Genomic DNA, 22792 nt, shown 5'->3' with positions numbered 1-22792 from the left:
CTGGGCCAAGAGATCATCAGGCAAAGATGCGTTGGTGATGGTTCAGAGCGGCACGATGGACGCTGCTTTAGTGGGATGTCACACAGGCAGCAGAAGACTTCAGGGGACTCGGGAGCGTATTGAAGCAGAAGAAGAGCCAAGCGATCTTCTGCGAGATCGTTCCTGTCCCACAAGCAAAGGAAGACAGAAGGCTGGAGAGTCTGGAAGTGAACCATTGGTTAGGCAAGTAGTGGAGGGTTTGGGGTGGGTTGAACATTGGGCCGCCTTCTGTGCATCTCAGGAAAAGGGACTGATCTTGTGGGCAAGCTGGCCAGCGTAGCGGGAGGTGGGGGGGTGGGCGGGCTTAAACAATTAACAAAAGGAGTGGGTAAAAAGAGGGAAGCTAAGAGCACTCTACAGAAAACTGAGATGCTGAGAGGCAAATGAATCAAAGAACCAACGGCCATGAAGAGAAGAAATTCTTGAGTTGCCTGTACACCAATGTTAGCAGCCTGGGTGACAAACACGAGGAACTGGAATTGCTCATTTATCACCATTAATTCAATCTAGTTGTGTGGAATCAAAGAAATAAGCATTACATTTATTAATAGAATGCTTGGCCTGAAACTGGTCATGGAAGGCCTGGCCTGAAGTTGTAGCCTGAAACTGAAATAGAAGCCCCAGGCTAAACCATTAACAGAAGGCCTCAACTGAAATTAGGATAAAGATGTTAAAGTCCCACAAGAGGTCTCTGAACCACACCCGAGAGGCAAGTTCTCTGTTGAGCCTTAAGTCTTATTGAAGTCTGTGAACAGACTTCACCTGTTTGATAAGTACCAATACTTGTCCCTTTGTCTTACCGGCCCCACAGAGACTCACACCATTGTATGCTCAAGTGACTCATTGGGCGTCTCTGGGAGGGCGTCTGGTGTGCCCACTATACATTATGATTGTCTACTTTTTTAAGTATAAACTGTTAATCCAATCCCAATACGATCAACATGTAAATGAACCTAAGCAACCCCTATATAAGTCTTTTGTATCTGTTAGCCAGTTGAAGTACATTTGCCCAGCATCCAGACATGCTGCTTGACTTCCCTATAGCCACCTGGGTTTTCCCTATGGCTATAGTATTCCCCATAGCTATGGTTATGTGATTGTGTGTGTCACAATTAAAGCTGCACCCGATCCAACTCTAAAATGTAGCAGTGTGTTTCTTTTCCACAACAGTTGGTATCACTGAAACCTGGTGGGATGATTTGCATGACTGGCTTGTTAAAATCAACGGTTATAAAATTATTTAGGAAGGAAGGAGAGGGCTTTTTTAAAGCAATGACAAAATAATGCACATTATATATCATTAACAAACCTTAATAAGTTCTTAGTTTTGCTTATTAAATGGATGCTGTACTTCAGCTGCTAGCTTCCGTTGAAATGCAGAAAAGGCATAAGTACAGTCTGTTCTGTTTTGGGGGAAAAAACAAATGATATCATTTTATCATATGGTGATGAGAACTCTCTTGCCATTCCATCTCTGGAGGATGTTACACAGAAGCTACGAAAGTTAGACATTTTAAAATCAGCAGGTCCAGCTAGCTTGCATCCAGGAGTTTTAAAAGACTTGGCCGGGGAGCTCTGACCTGCGAATGTTTTTCAATAAGTCGTGGAGCACAGGGGAAGTTCCAGAAGACTGGAATAATGTGTTGTGCCAATATTTCAAAAGGGTAAACGAGGTGACCTGGGTGATTATAGACCTGACATCCTGACACTGAGATGGGACTTGATTAATAAAGAATTAATGCCAAGGAACAAGAGTTAGTGGACGATAGATCCTGTCAGACTAACTCGATATCTTTATTACAAGTTTGGTGGGTGGAAGTGGTTATGGGTCGCCGCCCCAGCTCGGCGGGCCAATGCATTCGTGGGGAGGGGAGTCCCCATGCTGGGGGGAGGGGTCATTGGGCTGGGGCAAAGGTCATCGTGTCAGGTCATCTCGCAAGGTCCCAGGGTCATTGCCCTGGGTCCAGGGGGCAGCATGCTGGGCCTGGGGGTCAGGGTCCAGGGGGCAGCATGCTGGGCCTGGGGGGTCAAGAGCCTGCCCCAGGGCCTTTAAAACTAGGGAGACCCAGAGCTGCCCGTCTAGCCTCCCGTCTCTATGGTCGGTTGGCTTCCCAATCCATCCCCCCTCCGACTCTATGGCGGGGATCGCGGGAGAGAGCAACAGGAAGTGGCGTCAGGGAGAGGGCGGAAGCCAGGCGGCCGCGGTGGAGGGGGGAAGGGGGCGAAGGACGGGAAGGGCGGAAGTGGGGCAGGGCAGGCGGTGGCTTCCGCTTCCGGTGCGGAGCCGGAGGGGCCCGACTCCCACAGCAGCAGCAGCAGCAGCCGCCCCAGCGCCGCCGCCGAGTGGGGGACGCGCAGCCTCCGGGGGCCATAGAGCGGGGCTAGAGCGGACCCCCCGCGCCGGCCAGCGGGGAGACTCGGCAGAGAGGGACCCCCCCCGGCGGGGCGGAGCCAGGGGCGCAGGGACCCCCCCCGTAACCCCCCCTTTCGACCCAGCCCCCACCCCCCATAGGCCCCTCCCCGCATAGGCCCCACCCCCCCCGAGCCAGGGATGCCCCCGAAGCCAAGGGGTCTAGCCCCCCCTTAGCGAGCCAGCACCCCCCCCGTCTAGGGGACCCCCCCAGCCCTCACAAGGGCCCAGAGACCCCCCCCGCCCCAGACTCCCGCCCCCACCCCGCCCTGCAAGGGGCCCAGCCCCACTAGAGCCGGGGACACCCTTGAAGAGGGGCTCAGCCCCCCCCCCCCGATCAGAGAGACCCCCCACACACACACACCAGGGACTTCTAGAGGAGGAGCCCCTCCCCCCCTTTCCCTGCCCCCCCCCGGAGACAGAGCCCCCCACCACCACAGGGGCAAAGGGGGGGCACCTTCCTTCTCCCCCACGACATGCCCCCCCCGGGCCTTTGCTCAGCCCAGCTGTAGGTGGGGGGTCAGAGGTGATAAGGGGTGGGGGTGGGTAGGCGGGTGAGAGACCCCCCCTCCCTGCCCCTCAAACCCCCACCCACCCAAGGCAGGGCAGCGGGGGGCTCGACGCCTCCAGGGGGACGCAAGCGGCTCCGACGCCCGCCTCCCTGCCCGGATTGTACGCCCCCCCCCAGGGGCCTGAGTCCAGACAGGAGCTGCCCACAGAGCCGGAGGCTGGTCGGGCCCAAGGCCCTGGTGCCGGGGAGAGGTGGTGTCAGGCGGGGTCGCCGGCCTCCCCACCCTGCTGCAGACTGGACTGCAAATCTGCCCGCACCCGCTCTCGCTGGGGTGCAGCTGGGAAGCAGGCGCGCTAGACAGAGAGCGGACCCAGGAGTCCGGTGACCTGAGAGGCCTCCACCCCGCCCCCAACGGGGAGACGTGAGGTGAGTTCTTGACAGGGGGGTCTTTTTGGGGAGCAGGGTCTGGTGGTTAGAGCGGTGGGGGCTGGGAGCCAGGACTCCTGGGTTCAACTCCTGGCTTGGTTGCTCTGACCTTAAAGGCAAGTCCCTGCTCTTCTCTGCCTCAGTTTCCCCACCTGTGAAACCGGGCTTGTACCGTGCCCCGCTCCCCTCCACTTGTTGCATGTTGGCCGAGTGTTTGAGGGCTCCCGAGGCCGGGCACCGCGCCCTGCCAACAATCAGGTGCCTGGGCTGGGCGCTCCTGTGCTCTGATTGCTTTTTGCAGGCAGGGGGGAGGGAGCCGTGCCTCTGAGCCAGTGCTGCGAGCTTTTGACGGGCACATCGTGCGCCGCGCACGGTGCTGTCCAGAGTTCACGGGAAGGCTGGGGCTGGGAGGTGACGTGGGGCTGGTGCCTTCAGCTCAGGGCGGGGGCGGCGGGAAGTCTACCTAGGGTGGAGAAGAGGCTATTGCTGCCTGCCATTGGGGGATCTGGGCCCCAGGCGTTGCAGAGGGGCAGGCTCACACCCCACCAGCTTTGCAGGGTGTGGGGTGGCTGTGAAGGGGGAGAGGAGGCTGTTGGAAATGCAGGGGTCGGTCCTGTGCCCGGACTGGGGTGGAAGGACATCTTGCCGGGGCGCCTCAGTCTCCTTGGAGTCACTCCCTCAGACCAGCTCCACGCCTGGAGCGTGACAGGATGGCTGGTCTGGGACCCTGGGGAGGGAATGCCCAGGTGTGGGGAGGGATTGGCCCTGGGGGCGTCCGGTGGACACAGTGCTGGGAGGGAAGGAGGCTGGCCCGGGGGTGCCCTGGGCAGAGAGATTGGGGTCGGAGGGAGGCCGGCCAGGTTGTGCCTGGGCAGGCAGAGGGCACGCTGGGCAGCCCATTGACCAGCAGAGGGGCTGGTTCTTTCAGCACTGTCGCGCCGGTGGTGCCTCTCATGCCCTGTCCAGACCCTCTCTCTCTGCGCCCACCGGGCCTGGCTCTCGGCTGCCCGCCCAGGGTGGGGTGGCAGTAGCCCCGCTGGCGCTGAGGGGGGGCTGGCTGCTCCGCAGGGTGATACAAAGCAGGGGCATAGTCCGGCCTCAGCTCTCTGTGGCTTTCCCGGGCCTTGCTGATTTATTTTACCGCCCCCGGGTGCATCCCAGAAGTGCCACTGTGCTGTCCTGCTCCCATCCTCTCTCCAGAACTCCCGGCAGGAGCCACCCCAGGGGCTGCAGGCCGCTGGGGGTCTTGGAGAGGAAGAGAGTGAGGGGTCGTGGCAATGGGAGGGGAGGCCCTGCTCTACCTATCCCAGTTAGCATGTCGTCATCTGCTGCAGTCCTCTCTCCGTCTGTCGCTCCCACCCCTCTCCATGCCTGGGGCGAGGTATTTGCCCCTGTTGGGGGGGGCCAGTTGCTGCCTCTGCGGATCATGGCAGAGACGGGAGGGTGGCTTTGACACCAGCCACGCACCTGACATCAGGCCTTAAATCTTAGCAGGCACCTGCCAGCTGGTGCTGGGAGCTCCCTGGGGAGGGGCCTCTGGCTAGCAGGGGTCTGATGGGGCGAGGGTCTCCCCTGCCTCCTCCCAGCCTATATCAGCCTCATTGCACCTGCTGCTTTGGTCAGTTTCCTGGCTTCTGGATCTGTGGGTCTGTCTGTGCACCCCCTGGGTGGGCGAGGGGTGGGATTCCTGCTCGCCAGAGCTGGGTGGGGAGGTTGGATCTGGCCCAGGAAACCCCTGGGATTGGCCTGGTGGTGCAGGGGTGGGGGAGACAAGCGCAGCCTCCAGTGCGAGGTTACAGGGGCTTCGGGGGTGGTGCGGTCCAGTGGGTAGGAGGCCTGGGGCCTTCTCCTTGCTCTGTTGCTGTGTAACCTGATGTTCCCCCCCCCACCCACCATGCTTCGGTCTCCACTGACACCCCACAACAACCCTTGTTTGTGTGCTCTGTCTCTATTGTGAACCCTGGGGGGCAGGGAACGTCTCTTGCTCTGTCCCAGTGTCGCCTGGTGCGACAGGCACCTGATCTCACCGGCTCTGTGTCCGGGCGGTGCCTGGTGTGACGGGGCCCTGATCTCGGTGATTGTGTCTGGGCAGCGCCTGGTGCGATGGAGCCTTGATCTCGGTTAGAGCCTCAGTCGCTACCGGAATACAAACACACAGCCTAGGAATGGGGCGTGCTGCTGTTCTCGGTATTGCACCCCGTGGGGCTTGGTGGGGAAGGGCCCAGCCTTGTGTCATTTGGGGCCACCTAAACTGGGGAGTTCCTGTCCTTTAAACTGCCCCCTGCCTACCCCATCCCTTCGACTCCCCCAGGAACATGGGCGCCTCTGTTTAGCCTTCAGCACTCAGTGTTCGACTTGCCTTACCCGTCTTGCCATGCAGTCCAGTGGTTAAAGCTGGGAGCCAGGACACCTGGGGTCTATCCCCAGCTCTGGGAGAGGAGTGGGGGCTCGGAGCCACGACAGACAGGTGTATCAGTGGCTTCAGTCTTCAGCCCCCAGCCCGGAGATCTGCCCTGATTCGGGCTGTGGGGGGCTTCACAGGAGCATGGGGAGGGCTCCCCTGGGTCACGCTCCCCTCAGCTCAGTCCCAGGATTGCCATTGCGCCAGCCCCGATGACGAAAGGGAGGGGTGCCTGAATTCCCCCACCCCGGTGATCTCCCGCCCCACTGGTCCCATTGCCCCAGCTGGGAACAGCCAGACGGGAAGGAAGTGAAACTTTCTGCATTTCTGAGCCGTGACTCATGGCGCCAGGATGCCCAGAGATTTCCTTCCTTCCCCCAGCGCCGGACTCTGCTCGGCGTCACAGCCACGATCCCCGGGCGCTCCGGAGGGCAGCGCCGAGCTGCAGTGGGTGGGGTGCGTGGCTGGTTATAGGGAGACCCCACGGACGGCGCTGGGACCCAGCCCTGCTGGGGTGGGGCACAGGGTCTGGTTATCTCGAGCCACTCACTTGGTGCTGAGATGCGGCCACCTCTGGGGTGGGGCGTGGGGGGGCGGGTTACATGGGGCCCCCTCACCCAGCGCTGGGGTGTGGGTGATTTTGGGGCCAGCACTGACGGGAAAGGAGAGCTCCTGCCCCATTCTCTGCAGCACAGCACCCCCTAACGCTCCTGTGTTCCTTCCTTTCTTGGGGCCTTGGAATGGGGGCCATTGCCCTCCCGGAAAGGGTCTGAATTCCTGTGACAGGTGGTGTCCCTGCACTGGGGGTACTGGAGGGGGGCACCTGGCTCTGCCTGTTGTCTGCGGGATCGTCCTCCGTCAGGTGGCTGGGCACGTTTTCTCCCGGGTCTGTTGCCCCGCTCTGCCAACGCCTTCTCCTGTGCCAGCCACTCAGCCCTGCCCTGCCCTGCCTGGTAGACCTCCCCCCATACACACTCCCTGCGGGGAGGGGCAGATGGGGCCTGGAGAGTCTGCCCCCTAGAGGGAGTGTTGGGATCCCGGTCCCCTGCCCTTGGCTCCCAGCCTCCCTCCTCTAACCACTAGACCTCACTCCCCTCCCCGAGCTGGGATAGAACCCAGGAGTCCTGGCTCCCAGCCCCCCCCTTGCTGCGTCTCATGCCGGCCTCAGGCCCCGCTCTGTGTGTGTGAGTCTCTGATCCTGCTCTCTCTCTGTCACAGATGCGGCTCTGAGTGGCAGCCATGTCCAGATCGCCTGTGCCGTCCCGGGCACGGATACCGGCCTGACCACCTCCCCGTCACCCGCTGGTGCCAGCTCCAGCCCCCTGCACAGACACAGGGGACTTTCCCATCCCCTGGACCGGGATCAGGGGCTCCCCCATTGCACGGCCCCCGGGGGTTTTCCTGCTTCCTAGGACTGGCATCAGGGGCTGCCCCGCCGCCGGGACGCCCCCCCTCCTACTCCCACCATGTCGACCTCCTCGCTACGGCGCCAGATGAAGAACATCGTCCACAACTACTCGGAGGCGGAGATCAAGGTGCGGGAGGCCACGTCCAACGACCCCTGGGGCCCGTCCAGCTCGCTCATGTCGGAGATCGCCGACCTCACCTACAACGTGGTGGCCTTCTCTGAGATCATGAGCATGATCTGGAAACGGCTCAACGACCACGGCAAGAACTGGCGCCACGTCTACAAGGTACTGGCCCTGCGTCCCGCCCTCGGGGTCCTGGCAGCCAGCCCCCCCACTCTAACCACTAGCCCCCACTTCCCTCCCAGAGCCGGGGATAGAACCCAGGAGTCCTGGCTCCCAGCCCCCCCCATCTGTAAGCACTAGACCCCACTCCCCTCCCACAGCCAGGAATGGAACCCAGGAGTCCTGACTCCCACTGCTCTAACCACTAGCTCCTACTCCCCTCCTGCCTGCCCTATGCTGGGGAAGGTTGGAGTTTTGGGAGTGGCTCTGTGGGTGGGTGGCCTGTGGGTTTGGGGTGATTTGGTGACCTGTGTGGGCCTCGGGGATGGGTGGGCCCCGATTGGGGTGATGGGGGGGCTCTAGGGAATGGGGGGCTTGAGTATAGGGATGGAGGCTTCTGGGTGTTATTGGTGAAGGGGGGGGCTGGGTGGAGCTGAGGGGTGGAGGCTGGCAGGGGACACCACAGAGGAGGCGGTGGGTAGGCTGCGTGGGTGAGGATGGTCTGACCCCCCGGCCCCCCCAGGCCATGACGCTGATGGAGTACCTGATCAAGACGGGCTCGGAGCGCGTGGCCCAGCAGTGCAAGGAGAACATCTACGCCATCCAGACGCTGAAGGATTTCCAGTACGTCGACCGCGACGGCAAGGACCAGGGCGTCAACGTGCGGGAGAAGGCCAAGCAGCTGGTGGCCCTGCTACGGGACGACGAGCGGCTCAAGGAGGAGCGGGCCCACGCCCTCAAGACCAAGGAAAAGCTGGCGCAGACCTCCACGGGTGAGCCGGGGCTGCGGCGGCTCTGGGCCCTGGTACTGCCCCCCTGCTCCATCCCCCTGGGATCAGATCCCGTCCTGCCACCCGCTCGCCTGCGCTGCCCATCCTCCGCCCCGGGCCCCACTCGCCATTCGGCTCGGAGGTTGGAGGGGGCGACTGTTGTGGGGTTCGGGGGGTGACAGCTCTGAGGTTGGGGGGTGACCGCTGTGGGGCGCAGGGGGGCTCTGCTGGCCCAGGCAGGCCCTTGTTCCCTCCCCTGCGGCTCTTGACAAGGCGAATCCTGAACCCGCAGGCCTGCCAGAGGGAAGGGCCCCAGATCTGCCCCGTCTGTTGCCTGCAGGCTTTGCCCCAGGAGCGGGATTGGGGGGGGGGGAGTGCTTGGAGCCTGCAATTTGGGTTTCCCCCCGGGGGGGTGGGGGGGGGCTGTGGGGCTGTTCCTGTCCCACCCTGAGAGGGAGGGGTGGGACATATGGGTGCAGATGGGCAGGGTCTGGAGCCAATCAGAGGCTGTGCCAGTCCCTGCCCACCTGGCCTCGCCTTATCTGTGACCTTTGACCTCTGCTGGCTCCGCCCTCTGCTTCCCTCCCCCGCCCCCCTCCCAGCCAACCCAGCTGCTCAGTGATGGCCTCCCCCCCACCCCACCTGCGCCCCTCACTCCCGACCCACCCGCAGCCCCTGATAGTCCAGCCCTGGGCTCCCCCCCCCCCCAGCCGCACTGGGAAGCAGTGAAGGGGGGGTGTGAACGTACGTGTCCCTTCCCCCAGCCCCTTGCCTGCAGGTCCCGCCCTGCCCCACGGCTCTTATCGGGGCTGAGCTGCCAGTGACCTTCGTGCCCCTCTGCCAGCGTGCTGATAAAGGGGGGGGGAGGGGAATGGCCAGGCCCTTAAAGAGACAGTGCCACCATCCTGCCCCCTTGATTGCCCCAGCTGCTGAGTGCCCCATCCCCACCCAGCCCTTTTGCCCACTTCTGGAGCTCTGGCGGAGCCCCCAGCCTTCCCCAGGGGTCAGCTCCCCTGCCTCCCTCCTGGGCCCCCCCAGCAGAGCTCCCCCTCCCCGTCTCACCCCCTCCCCGATCCGTTCAGTGGCCCAGCTTTTGGTCAGTATCTGGGGGGCAGAGCTAAGGGGCACCTGTCTGGGGGAGGGGCAGACACGGGCACCCCGTCCCCGGTGAATCCCCCGCCCCGCGAGGAGCATGGCCGCCGCGTTAGCGCCGTGGAGAGCGTCCCCGTGAAGCCGGCGCAGGCTAACACGGGCTGACAGCTGGTGCCAGGGCGTCTGGGGGGAGGGGAGCCCGCCTGTCCCTTGGTGCCGCAGAGGGATCTGGGATGGGCGCTGCTGACCCCCCTCCCCCAGCCCAGCAGTTGCCCCGCCCCCCACCGGCTGGTTGAGGGTGGGGCTGGGGTGGTGATAACTGGGGGGGGGAGGAAGGGGTAAGGGCTGGCTGGGTTTGTGTGAGAGCCCCGCCCCCCCCCATCACCCCTCCCACACATGGTCCATGATGCTAACAACAATGACATTTATCTCCCTCACTCTGGATCCGCAGCCTCCTAAATCCCCGCCCTGGGCTCCCCTCTCTGCCCCCCCCCCCCCCGGGCTCGGCCAGTGCCCCTCACTCCTGACCCACAGCTTGGGGGTGAAGTTGGTGACGTGTTGTGGTGGGGGGAGCAAATTGGAATAACAGTGGGGGGGCTGGCATGGATTAGAATGAATGGGGGGGGCCTGTGGATGGGAGCGGGGCAGGGGATTATCCACCTGCCCCCTCCCTGCCCAGCTGACGGTCGGGGGGTCAGTGGGTTGTTTGGCTGCCCAGCGCAGACGCCAGCTGGGCCCTTGGCTCTTTGTTTACCAGACAGGCCAGGCCGCTCCCGGGCCTAGACCCACGGTGTCTGTCTGGGCACAAGCCCCTTGGAGCCTGCATGCGTCTGGCTCACCGGCAGGCTCTGTGCTGCAGGGAGCGGGGGGCTCAGTAGGGGGCGCCCTTCTCTGGCGGTCAGAGCTGACCCCCATGCCGCAGAGTGGGGGCGGGGAGCTGCTGGAGGTGCTCATGTTAAAACTGCTGTAGGAATCCCTCTGTACCCAGCCCCCGCGCCCCACCCCAGAGGGGCCACGTCCCAGCGCTGGGCGAGGGGTCCCCGTGTACCCAGCCCCCGCGCCCCACCCCAGAGGGGCCACGTCCCCGCGGTGGGCGAGGGGTCCCCGTGTACCCAGCCCCTGCGCCCCACCCCAGAGGGGCCGCCTCTCCTGTTGCTCTGAGCCCTCGACTGACCATTTAACCCTTTCTCCCCTGCAGCCTCCTCGGCCTCAGCCGCCAGTGCACCGGCAGAGGCAGAGCAGGCCTGGCCGCAGAGCAGCGGCGAGGAGGAGCTGCAGCTGCAGCTGGCGCTGGCCATGAGCAAGGAAGAAGCGGAGCAGGTAAGGAGCAAGGTAAATCTGGAGCAGCAGCTGCGGGGCGCGGGGGGGGAGGAAGGTTGGGGCGGCCGGGGCCGGGAGGTGGATCCGGGGATGCCAGTTGAGACGGGGCCCCTGTGGTAGCACCAGGGGGAGCTGGTCAAGCGGGGGCCGGCTGTGACCGTCCCCTCCCCCTGAGGGCATCCGCTCCCAGGGTGGGGTCCAGCCCTCGGCCGTCCTCGGGCTCTGTTACTTCTGATCACGGCCAGCCTGCCTGTCATGCAGGGCGCTAGGCTGGGACCGGCCCGGCCCGTCTCGGTGACTGCGGGGATCATTGGTGCACGGCTGTCGGATCGGGGCCCGTGCTCCCTGGCGGGGAAACGCCCCATTCCCCACCTCCCTGAGCCAGACCATCCCCCTCGGAGGAGCACGCTCATGTTTGCTCCTGGCCCTTCCCATGTGGAGGTGGGGGAGGGCAGCGGGAGGGGGGCAGGCACAGTAGGGTGGGAACTGGGGAAAGCCGGCTGGGGGCTGGTTCGCAGCATCTCCGCTTGGGGTGTCTCTTTGTGGCTTGGGTTGTCTGAGGTCCTGGGCTGTTTTGGGGTGCACAGGCCTCGGGAGGGCAGGGGGACCTCTGCACACAGTGGGGGTACAGTCTCCGGACCGCCCATAACCCCTCATGAAGCCATGGGGCAAAGAACCAGGGCCTATTGCAGTGGCAGGCTCCCAGCTCAAGATCGACGGCCGTCCCCCGCCAGCAGGGGATGTAGATGTTGGCAGGGGGGCAAGAGCCCCTCAATCCTCTCCGCCGGGCTCCTGTTCTGCCCCCCTCATGGATCCCAGCCCCCGCTGCTCCCCATCTCCCCTTAAGAGATGATTCACTCCCCTGGAACAAGCCGTGGCTCTTGGCAGCTTAGAGGGGCTCCCCCAAAATACAGCCAGCCACCCCCTCTCTGCGCTTCCACTGCCCTGCCTGCACCTGGCACCACGGGCCCCCCTGCGCCCCCTCCCCCATCCACTGCCCCCCAGCATCAGCTGCCCTGTCTTTCTCACCTCCCCTGCAGTCTGTTTATCCCGCCCCCTCCGTCTGTGCATCTACCTCCCCGGGGGGATGTTGGAGGGTTGTGCCCGAGGACCAAGCTGCCCCCCAACCCTGCTCCTGCCCCTTGCCCCCCGTGTGGGTGTGTGCCCTGCTGCGCCTTTATTCTCTGCTCTCTCCGCCCCCCTGCCAGCCCCCAGTCGCTGTCGCCGAAGAGGACCTGCAGCTCCAGCTCGCTCTTAGCTTGAGCAAAGAGGAGCACGACAAGGTTAGAGCCGACCCCTGACAATCTAACAACTCCCCGTGACGGGAGCGTGGGCCGGCCTTCCCCCTCACCCACTGCACTAACTCCCACCCCAGGCTAGATCAGAGCTAACTTCACTCACTGCTCGCCATTGCCTCGAAGGGACTTTTCTCTCCTCCAGGAAAAAGATGCTCTTAAAAGGGGTGAATTTTTCCGCCTAACCCTCCTTGCGAGGTCCTCTGGGTGCTGGAGTCAATTTCACTCCTGATCAGTTTCAGTCCCACTGGACCTTGGTCAGTTTCAGTTCTCTGGGTGCCAGAGTCAGTTTCACTCCTGCTCCCCAGCACTTTGGAGATGCTGTTGGGTTGGATCTCCTGGATCTCTGCCGCTCCCCTCCCCCGCCCCCACCCCCACCTGGAAGTGCTTAGCAGGTGGGTTCCCCAAACAGCTATTCAATAGCTGCCTCGCCCCAGCCTGCAGGTAGCTGCCTTTTAGTGGTGGGTGAAGCAATTGGAGCATCAAGCTTTGGTTCAGTCTCCGGTTCTGGGAGGGGAGTGGGGTCTAGTGGTTAGAGTAGCAGGGCTGGAAGCCAGGACCCCTGGATTCTCTCCCTGGCTCTGGGCCCCCGTCCATCCTGTGATCATCAGGTGCTGGCTGGCTTCCCGGGTTGTGTTGCCAAAAGGGCCCACCCAGCCCCTTCTCCCAAACGCAACCCCACCCCCCCATCCCGACGGAAATGTCTCCAGTGCCTGGCCTCTCTGGGGGACACTCAGGATCCCCAAGAGCCCCTCATGGTTTCTCTGCACCCCCTTTAATTCCCGGGTGCAATGTCACACCCGGATCCTGTAACCCCACCCCCAATGGAGGCAGCGGAAGGTTCTGAAAGGTTCTGGCCGAGCCTCTCTGGGTCGTTTGGGTCTCTCTGCAGCAGCTGCGCTCTAACCCCCCCCCACACCCCCATTAATCCTCACCCTGATCCTCACCCCGGCGCTAATCTGTGTCTGTCTTTCTGTCCGTCCTTCCTTCCTCCCTCCCCCACCCGGCTTTCGCTCTGGTTAATTGCCACTTCATGATGGCCTGATTTGGGGTCGGGGAGGGGGTGATAAGGGGCTGGGGGGCTGCCCTGATATGGCGGCGCAAGTCTGGGAGCCTGGCAGTGGGGGGGGGACCTAGTTGTCTGGGGTCGGTGCTTAGTTTAGTGTGCCTGACGTTGGGGGGGGGGGGGGGCTGCAGCTGGTACGGACGTTAGGGGGCTTGCACAGGGTTTCTGGAGGGCTGGGAGTGCAGCTGCAGAATTGAGGGGGCTGTGCATGGTGGGGGGGGGGGGCTGTGCATGGCTCCTGGGGGGCTGGAGCAGATTGGGGAGGGGTCTGTTGAGGGGGCATGTCTGCTCTTCGGGGGAAGGCCTGCTGCAGGCTGAGCCCACACATGAATGAGGGGCACTGACGGGGGGACGTGTCCCTGACTGCAGCTGAGGGGAGGGAATCGAGGGGGCCGCCCGATGGATCCAGATTAAACCCTAGTCCCTGCCTAGCCCCCATGTGGAGCGGGTGGCAGGGTGGGGAGCCGGGGTGCTCCGTGCTGTGGCTATTCCCTGCCCTCCAGGGCCCATAGGGGGTGGATCAGACTTCGCCGGTGTAGCTATACTGGGATACCGGACCGGCAAAGGGGACGCAGCTTCCCCTGGCCAAGCTGCCCTTTTGCCAGCATAGCCCAGGCCTTGGCTGCCAGCCGTGCCGGCAAAACCACCCGGTGGGATCTACGTCAGCAGAGTCCTTTGGCCAGCCAAGCTGCTACCAATTCCCCGAGCGAAACAGTCCCCTGGCCCGAGAATTCCCTTGCTGAGAAAATTCCCTGGAGACTTGGGCAGTTGCCGACCCGGCTGAGTCGGCCACTCCCCTCCCACTGGCATAGCCACGCCGGCCCGAGTTGGCGGCACAGCCCTGGCAGGTGCCTGTGCTGGCCAAATTCACCTGGGGCGTTTTTCCCACCGTGCTAGAGCAGGGGCTTCGCAAACTTTTTTTCCCCCAGGACTCCTTTTGAAAATATTTCAGGCTGTGACGACCCCCCCAAAAAAGTCACGACCCCCCGGACCCCATGCCAGGCCGCCCTTACTTCTGCGCTGCTGCTAGGAGCAGTGCTGCCTTCAGAGCCCCCAGCCAGCAGCTCCTGCTTTCCGGCCCCCCAGTTCTGACGGGCTCTGACCATCAACCATGCATGGGGGCTGACAGTTGCTGCCATGGCATATGCAGCGGCTGACAGCTCGCGACACCCTCCCACCCCCAAATAGCCTTGTGACCCCTTGAGGGGTCTCGACCCCCAGTTTGAGAACCCCTGCGCTAGATCACAGCTGTCTTCACTGGTGCCGTGAGAGTCGTCGTCCCCCCCCAGTCACTCGCCACGGCACGCTGGGGTAAACGTCCCCGCGCCAACGTCTGGTCCGGTGGGCATTTCCACAGCAGATGGTGGGATCCCGGCGCCTGCAGGGAATTGTGGGAGCTTGGGATCCGGTTCCCCCCTTTCTCTTCGCGCCGTCCCGCTGCCGACAAGGACCTGTACCAGCAGCGGGGCCCTGGCGGGGATGCGGCTTCAACCGGCCAAGCCGTGCTTCGGAGCTGCCTGCTGCAAGCAAAGCCAGCGACACCAGTCACCTGCTGTATAATGGCCTCCGCCAGCACAGCCACGCTGGGCTTGCAGAGCCAGGACACCTGGGTTCTTTCCCCAGCTCTGGGAGGGGAGTGGGCTTTGGTGGTTAGAGCGGGGAGCCAGGACTCCTGGGTTCTAGCCCTGGCTCTGGGAGGAACTTGGTCTGTTAACCCCGTAGATGCCAGTCAGTAGCAATGCCACAACCCCCTCTGCGTTGGCAGGGAATTATGGGCTAGGAGTCAGGCTGGGGGGCAGGCAACGTTCCCCATGGCTATAGGGACCCACGGCCGGGAGTGCTGCTGGGCTGGCAGTAGGTGAGTATTCCAACTCCCCCTCCCCCCGACGATCGGGGCCAGGCCCCCCTTGTCCTGCTGATGCCCCCACATTTCCCTTGCCTCCCCCCAGGAGGAGCGGATCCGCCGTGGGGACGACCTGCGTCTGCAGATGGCCATCGAGGAAAGCAAGAAGGAGGCGGTGCCGGCCAAGGGCGAGGAGGTAACCCCTCCCTCTGGGCCTGGCTGGCTGGGTCTGACTCATGGGCGGAGCCTGGGGCCAGGCCCAGCTGGCACTGGGTGGGGTCTGTGGCAGGGGGCGGAGCCTGGGCGCTGGGGTGTATCGGGGCGACTGGCTGCCCCTGCCCCCCCCCGTCTCACCACGTTTCTCTCCCGCAGTCGTCACTGATGGACCTGGCTGATGTCTTCACCTCGCCAGCCCCCCCGGCCGCCGCTGGGGACCCATGGAGTGGCCCCGCCCCCACCGACCCATGGGGTGGCTCGGTGCCTGCCCCCATGGGGCCGCCTGCCCCTGACCCTTGGGGAGGGGCCCCCGGGGGGGTGGCTTCCACTGGCGACCCATGGGGGGCACCGGCTGCCGTCACAGCTCCAGGAGACCCCTGGGGGGGCCCCGCTGCCGCCGCCAGCTCCGACCCCTGGAACCAGGAGGGGACGGGTCCTCCCCCACTTCCTGGTACGTCTCTGGCTCCTACGTCACGCCCCTCACTCCGGACTCTGGGCGCTGGCGACCCCATCCCCACATGCCTCCGTCACTAAAGACGCTCGAACCCCCAGCCTCCATGCCACACTGGAGATGCCATCTCCTGCTGGGTCCCAGTGGGGGGAGGGAGAGCGGAGTTGGCCCCTCCCCCATGCAAGGGGGGCAGATCCATGTCCCCCACTGAACGCAATGGGGGAGAAGGGAAGCTATCAAAGCTCTCGCCACAGCAGGGCGGTGTCCACATCCTCCATGGGGAAACTGAGGCACCAAGGCAGGGCCAGGAGCAGAACCCAGGGCTTACTGAATCCTAGCTCTTCCCACAGGGCCGCACCTCTGGGGAAGCAGCCTCCTGTCTGCCCCCCCGGCCCGAATCACCCCCAGGGCCCAACAATGGGGAGAAGGGGGAACTTTGGATGGGGAACAGAGGGGGAACGGATGGGCTGGAAGGGGGTTGAGTGTCGCAGTGGGGGCGTGTTTCTGATTCCCCAACTGTGCCCGTTATCCCCCCCCTTTGCTGACCTCCCTGGGGATTGGCCGTGTCAGTCCTGGAGCAGAGGTGGTCAAACATCATTGCCTGCCGGGAGAGTGCCCCCTTGAGAACCCCCCCTGCTCCCTGCAGCACAGCGCCCCCTAGTGCTGCCCTGGGGCAGCGGAGCCAACCCTGACTGCCAGGGAAGAGCGCCCCCTGCTGAGCTCCTTGCCCCACTCACTGCAGTGCATTGTGGGTGTATGTGGGGGGAGGGGAGTTCTGGAGCCAACAGCCCCAGCTGCTAACTCTGCTCCTCTCTCCTCCAGCTGGGGGCGCCGCAGTGAGCGGAGCGGCCCCTGCCAATGACCCATGGGTGTCGGGCCCAGCCCCGGCCCCCCAGGGGAAACCCACGGCCGACCCGTGGGCCCCCGCGCAGACCTTCCCCGACCCCTGGGGGGGCTCGCCTTCAAAACCCAGCACCAACGGCACTGCAGGTGGGTGGGCCACGGATGGCCGGGGGCCCGGACGCCTGGGTTCTCTTCCCAGCTCAGGGAGGGGAGTTGGGGGTCTGGTGGTTAGAGCGGGGTGGGGTGGCTGGGAGCCAGGATGCCTGGGTTCCTTCCCCGGTTCTGGGAGGGGAGGGGGTCTGGGGTTGGAGGGACCCCCCCTTGCTCTGCTTAACCCACCTCTTCCCACCCTGCAGTCAGTGGAGCCTTTGAGCCAGACGAGTTCTCGGATTTCGACAGCCTGCGCCCGGCGCTGCCCAAGTCGGGGAGCAGCACAGGTGGGCTGGGGGGGCCCCTGGCTGCCTCCCCCTTCCCCATTGCCTTCCCTCCCTTGCTGGCCCCTCCCCCGTCTCTCCTTTGCTGCCCTGGGTGTGTGCGGGGGCTGATGGGTAATTGGGGTGGGGGGACGTGGCCTGTCCTGGGGCTGGGTGAGAGCCGGTGCCCCCTAGAGGGGAAAGACCCCAGGCCCCATTCCCTGCCCCACAGAGCCAGCGCCCCCTAGATAGGCCCTCCTGTGTGCTTGGAAGGTGCAGGGAAAGCAGGGCTGGATTAACCCCTTGTTGTCCGGGGAGGTGAGTTATGGGGTAATCAGTGGGTCGCTGTCAGACTGGGAGGGCGTCTCCAGTGGGTCCTGAGGGGTCTGTTCTGGGGCCGGGACCGGTCCATATTTTCCCTAACAATGGGGCTAGCGGCGCAGTGAGGATGCCCCTTCCAGCCCCACGTCGCTGTGGGGCTGGCTGAGTGTCTCAGCCCCTCCTCGCTCTTTGCCCCCCAGGAGAGCTGGACCTGCTGGCCGGGGAGGTGCCAGTGTCGCGCTTGGCCGGCGCCCGGAGCCCCAACGCCTTCGACATGGCCGCTGTCACGGGGTCGCTGGCCGAGGCCTCCAAAACCACCCGGAAAACCCCCGAGTCCTTCCTGGGCCCCAACGCCGCCCTGGTGGACTTGGACTCACTGGTCAGCAAACCCCACGGGCCCCCCAGCGCCAAGACCTCCAACCCCTTCCTGGCCACAGGTGAGCTCCCGGACGCCTGGGTTCTGTCCCTGCTCGAGGTGGGGGGGTTGGAGCCGGGGGGGGGGGGGCTGGGAGCCAGGACTCCTGGGTTCTCTCCCAGCTCTGTGGCTGGTCTCTCACCTTCTCCCCCCTCCCTTCCAGGGACAGCGCCCGCGCCCTCGGTGGCAGCCCCGGGACCAGCCGCCGGAGCCTCGGCCACCAACCCGTTCCAGCCGGCCCAGCCCGCCACGCTGACCCTCAACCAGCTGCGTGTCAGCCCCGTCATGGCGCTGGGCCCACCTGGCCCCCCCGCCGGCCCCTTCGCCCCCCCCATGGCCTCAGTCACCCCCCTGGGGCCGGTCGTGCCCCTGGCCTCTGTCACCCCCATGGTCGGGATCCAGCCCCTTGGCCCGGGGGCGCCCCCTGGCCTGTCCCCCATGGCCATGCCCCCAGTGATGCCCCCCCAGGCCGTTGTGCCCACCAGCGCCTCGGCCCAGTCCATGGGCAACACCAACCCCTTCCTGCTATAAGGGGGGCAGGCTGGGGTGCGGGGGGAGGGAGGCAAGGGAGAGTGGAGCCCTGAGCCCCCCCAGTGGGGCAGCTGGGGGAAGGGAGCCCTAGGGGCAGGGCTAGAAGAAGGCAGCCCATGCAATGGGGGGGCAGGAGGGGAGGGGCCTGTGGGCATGGCATGAGATTCCCCCCTGTGAACAGTGCCCCCCCTTCCCTGAGCATTAAGGAGTGGGGGCTGGGTCAGTGTTAAACCCCTCCCCCTTCATAGCTCCACCCTCACTGAGGCCACGCCCCTGCTTCAAGCTCCTGACCCTCTCCAGGAAGTGGGGGGTGCTGCTGCCCCTTTAAGTTATAGCTACACCCCCCTGTGTCTCCCCTCAATCACACTACTGCCCCCCCTGTGGCCATCTGCCCCCCAGGACCCCGAGCCTGCCCCGGGGGCTGATGGGATGTTCCCTCCCATCTGGGGCAGGATTCTGTCTGCTCCAGGCTGGGGATGGGGGGCAGCACTGGACATGGACACATGGGGGCCCTGCTGCGGGCGGGGGGGGGGGGGGGCAGCAATGGCCCCTCCTGTGGAGCCACCTGGGCAGGGCCGTGGGACACCCCTCCCTGGGACTTACTGTTGGGGGAGGGGAGCTGCCTTAATCCCTCCCCACACACACATCATCAAGGGGCGGAGCCAGCCAGGCCAGCGCTAGGATTTGAACCCAGGACTGGACCCAGCTGGGCTTCTGCTGCCAGCCTTTGGACTCAAGTGGAGCCAGACATGCCCCCTCCGGGATGTGCAGCACTGAGCACCCCCTGCTGGCCGTGTGGGGCAGCGTGGTCCTAACCCCCAAATCCCCCCCCCCCCCACTGGGAGCAGCATGATCCCCTCCCCCTGCCCTCTATGTGCGTGTTTGAGGGGGCTTGTGGGGCTGGACTCACCCCCTGCTGGAGGGGAGGGACCCCCCAATCTCCATGGAAGGGGGAATCCCCTGGGACCATCCCTCCTTGCTGCTTCCCCCCCCATCACCCGTTTGTGTCCCCTCCTTTCACCACTCAACTGCAGCCCCCCAACTCCAGCTGGGCTGAGCCAGCCAGGCCCCAGCCACATCAGATCCTTTTGGGGGGGAGGCTGTTTCTTAAGTCTGGCCCCTTCCTGGGGGGAGGGGACCCCATCTAATTTCTCCCCCCCCCCATTTGTGTGTCCCCCCCCCAGTGTATGCAGAATGTGCTAAAATGAATTAATAATAAACAGATTCTTCTAAGGCACCAATGGGGTGTCTGGGGTGGGGCTGGTGCATCTAGGGGGCATTTGGGGGGTGCTGGAGTCTCCATGTGGGAGGGGCTGGGGCCAGGGTATGTATAGGGGGGTCTCGCTTAATCTCATCTCACTGCCAGGCCTGTGCTCAGATGGGGTTGCTAGCAAGGGTGTAATAGCTGGGGGGGGGCGGGAGGGGGGGACAGGATATGGGGGTTGATCTGAGGGGCAGGGAGGGGGTGGGATCCCAAGGGGGAGGCAATGTGGGGGGTTGGTGGGGGGCAGTTCAGTCACTTCTCCAGAGAAGCCAGGCTGGGAAAAGATGCCAATATTTAATGAATCCCCCCGGCCCCCCTCATGCTTTTGGGGCTGGATGCTGCCCCTCCGTGGGGGCCCCATCTCCCTGGTCCGCAGGGGGCCTGTCCATGGGGGACTCGTCCTCCTGGTTCATGGGGACCCCATCTCCCTGGTCCGCAGGGGGCCTGTCCATGGGGGACTCGTCCTTCTGGTTCATGGGGGCCCCATCTCCCTGGTCTGCAGGGGGCCTGTTCACTGGGTCCATGGGGGGCTCATCTCCCTCGTCCATGGAGGGTCCATCCTCTGGTTCCATGGGGGTCTCGTCGTCCTGGTCCGTGGGGGACTCCGTCCCGCCTGCCGCCAGCCCCTCCTTAGCCGCTTTGCTGCCCACGCGCTTCCTGTAATGACGGACAGCCCTGTCCCCGGGCTGGGGGTCACAAGCCAGCGCTCCCCAAGCCAGCCTGTCCCCCTACCCAGAGCCAGCGCCCCCTAGAGGAGAGCCGCCCCATTCCCCACCCTGGGGCTGGGTTGGGACCCGTCTATGTTCACTTCTCCCTCTGCCCCCCCTTCTCTCCTCCCCACTCACCCCACTGTGGCTCCAGCTCCCAGCAGCGCCCCCAGGCTCAGCACCACGGCCCAGATCACGGAAGCTCCTGGAGCGGATGGGGGGGGGGGGGCAGCAGTTAGGGGTCGATCGGGAGCAGGGGGGATCGGAGGTGAAAGGAAGTTGTGGTTGGAAGGTCCTGGAAGGGGTCTCGGGGGGATGAAGGGTTTGGGGGGCAGTGGGGGAACGGGAGGGTGATGGGGAGGCTGGGAAGAGTTTGGGGGGAGGTAGGGGCTGGGGTTTGGCGGGCTGTGGGGAGTTAGAAGCAGAAGTGGCTACAGGGCGTACTGGAGGGTGAAGGGGGTGTGGAGGCTGAAGAAAGGAGGTTGCGGGGAGTTCAGGGGCCCGTGGGTGCTGAGGTTCAGAGGTGCTGTAGGGATTGGAGGGTGCTGGAGTTTGGGGGAGCTGCAGGGTTCGTGGGGGGGTTGGGGATGCTGGGGTTTGCGGAAGCTGTGGGGGGTACTAGGGTTTGGGGTGCTGGGAGGGCCAGGGTCTGGGGAAGCTTTGGGGGCTGGGTATGGGGGGAGTTTGGGGATTACCTGAGCAGACCCGTGGGTCCCTGCACTGAGCTTGGAGCCGTCGACAGTTGCTGCACTCAGCCAAATCGAAGGGCTGGGGCCGGCCTGTCCAGGGGGGACCCCGTTAGAGAGATGCCCCCTAGGGGAGCCCCCCGTGACCCATCCAGCCCCCCCTATATTCCCAGGGACCCCTTGCTGGGGGCAGCTATGGGGGCAGGTGGAGGCAGCCCCACTTGGCAGCCGGCGCAGGGAGTGGGTGATCGGTTCAGCCTCTATGAGCTGTGGTCCCCCGGTGGGGGCGGGGGAGGACAGACGGCTGGACAGACAGATGGACTCACCACAGGACGTGCTGCACACTGCGGGGAGAGAGAGAGACCTCAGCTCTGGCAGAACAACTCTGACCCTGAGCCCAGTTCCCTCCCACCTGCCTCCTAGCCAGGAGAGAACCCAGGAGTCCTGGCTCCCTGCCCCCTCCCTGCTCTAACCACTAGACCCCACTCCCCTTTCTAGAGACAGGGAGAGAACCCAGGAGACGTGGCTTCCAGCACCCCCCCAACTCTAACCACTAGACCCCACTCCCCTCCCAGAGACAGGGAGAGAACCCAGGAGTCTTGGCTCCCAGCCCCCTCAACTCTAACCACTAGACTCCCCTCCCCTCCCAGAGCCAGGGCGAGAACCCAGGACTGAGGGGCACCCGCAGAGCAGGGCAGGGAGGGGGGCAGGGCTGGGCTAGCAGAGGGGCTGAGGGGCACCGGGGCGGGGGGCACGGTGGGTACCTTGCTGCAGGACGGCTGCTGACGCTGCTTTCAGGCGCTGGGTGAAGTTCTGCTTTTCAATTTGCGCCTCCTTCATCAGGCGCCCGGGATCTGTGGGACGGGAGGGGGTGACGGGCGTTGGTTGTGGGGTGCGGGGTGCAGGTGTTGAGGGGGGGGGCTGAAGGGAGGGAGCTCCTAGCATCAGCCTCCCTCCTCCATGGGGGGGGGGGAGTAAATCTCATTGGCAGCTCCAGGTGGCCACCTCCCAACACGGCGGGGGGGAGCCCTTGGTGCCCCCAGAGACCCAGGCAGCTGAAGGAAGCAAAGCACAGGCCTGGGGGGGGGCTGCTAAACCGCACCATACTGCTCAGCCACCGGGGGCGCCGGGCGTCACACGCCTTAGTCAAGCCAGGCCGCGTGGGGCTGGCCCACAGGTCCCTGAGCCAGCTGGGAAGGAAGGGCCGGGCTGGGCCCACAGCCGACCTGCTAGTACAAAACCATGCGGGCGGCCACTGGGGGCTACGGTTAAACCGTTGCCACCCCCGCCTGCGTGGGCGCCGAGGCTTGGCCGACGTAATCCCCGGGGTGGATGCAGCCAGCGGACTGCTGCTGGTGGTGTTGCGGTCCCGCGGGGAGCTAGACTTCCTCCAGCAATGGAACCCCCCCCCCCCCCGCACACACACACACACACACACACACACACACACTCCCGTTCCGACGGTGCGGTCTGCCCGTGGACGTAGACCCAGGAAGGCGACCACAGGGGTTCGGCTGCATCTAGGTCAGGAGAGGGGGAGAGCGACGTGGGAGAAGGCAGCGACCCAGCCGCCGAGAACGCGCCAGGCAAATTGGCTGAGAGCTTTTGAGCGCAGGGCTGCCCGGGAGCAGGCGTGGGACTGTGTGCGAAGAACCCGTCTCCCCCGCGCTCACGCCGGCTGTGTTCGGGGGGGGGGGGCACGGGACCTGGTGCTCGAGTTGCAAGGCAGCCAGGCTGCTGCTACCCAGAGGTACCGGACACCCCCCTCAACGCCGGTCTGCTCTAACTCAGGCGGCTGGGCTCAGCGCAGGAGTTGCTTGGTGGGGGGGGTGCTGGCCTGGGCTAGCCAGGGGGGTCTGGCCCGACGATCAGACAGTCCCTGCTGGCTTCACAATCTGTGGCTCAGTTTCACTGCTGAATGGCAACGGGCCACAGGACCCTGAATTTCAGCTAATGGCTCAGGTCAAAAAGGTGAGAGTCCCAAATTCTGCCATCCCTTAGTTACTGGAGGGGAGTGGGGTCTAGTGGTTAGAGCGGGTAGGCCGGGAGCCAGGATTGGGTTCTCTCCCCGGCTCTGGGAG

The 22792-nt window shown here is 64.5% G+C and overlaps 1 protein-coding gene across 4 annotated transcripts; it reads left to right on the top strand.

The window, feature by feature from the left end:
* The first annotated feature begins 3017 nt into the window (after positions 1–3017).
* EPN1 (epsin 1) lies at positions 3018–19202 on the top strand. 4 transcript variants are annotated; one of them, XM_067532746.1, is made up of 11 exons: positions 3018–3386; positions 7006–7481; positions 8002–8251; positions 10539–10660; positions 11869–11943; positions 14971–15060; positions 15237–15531; positions 16354–16521; positions 16731–16811; positions 17309–17545; positions 17687–19202. In XM_067532746.1, the coding sequence occupies exons 2-11, from the start codon at positions 7254–7256 to the stop codon at positions 18052–18054; spliced, it is 1914 nt and encodes a 637-aa protein (XP_067388847.1). In that variant the 5' UTR covers positions 3018–3386; positions 7006–7253; the 3' UTR covers positions 18055–19202. The 4 variants fall into 4 exon arrangements, with proteins under 4 accessions (XP_067388847.1, XP_067388845.1, XP_067388849.1 ...); XM_067532744.1 differs by having other exon boundaries at positions 10539–10672; XM_067532748.1 differs by lacking the exon at positions 11869–11943.
* The last annotated feature ends 3590 nt before the right edge of the window (positions 19203–22792 follow it).

This window comes from Emydura macquarii, unplaced genomic scaffold, assembly GCF_026122565.2.
Source record: "Emydura macquarii macquarii isolate MOO-44397 ecotype Brisbane River unplaced genomic scaffold, CSIRO-AGI_Emac_v2 contig_3296, whole genome shotgun sequence".
Classification (NCBI taxonomy): Eukaryota; Metazoa; Chordata; order Testudines; family Chelidae; genus Emydura; species Emydura macquarii.
This window is presented reverse-complemented; position numbering and strand designations above follow the sequence as displayed.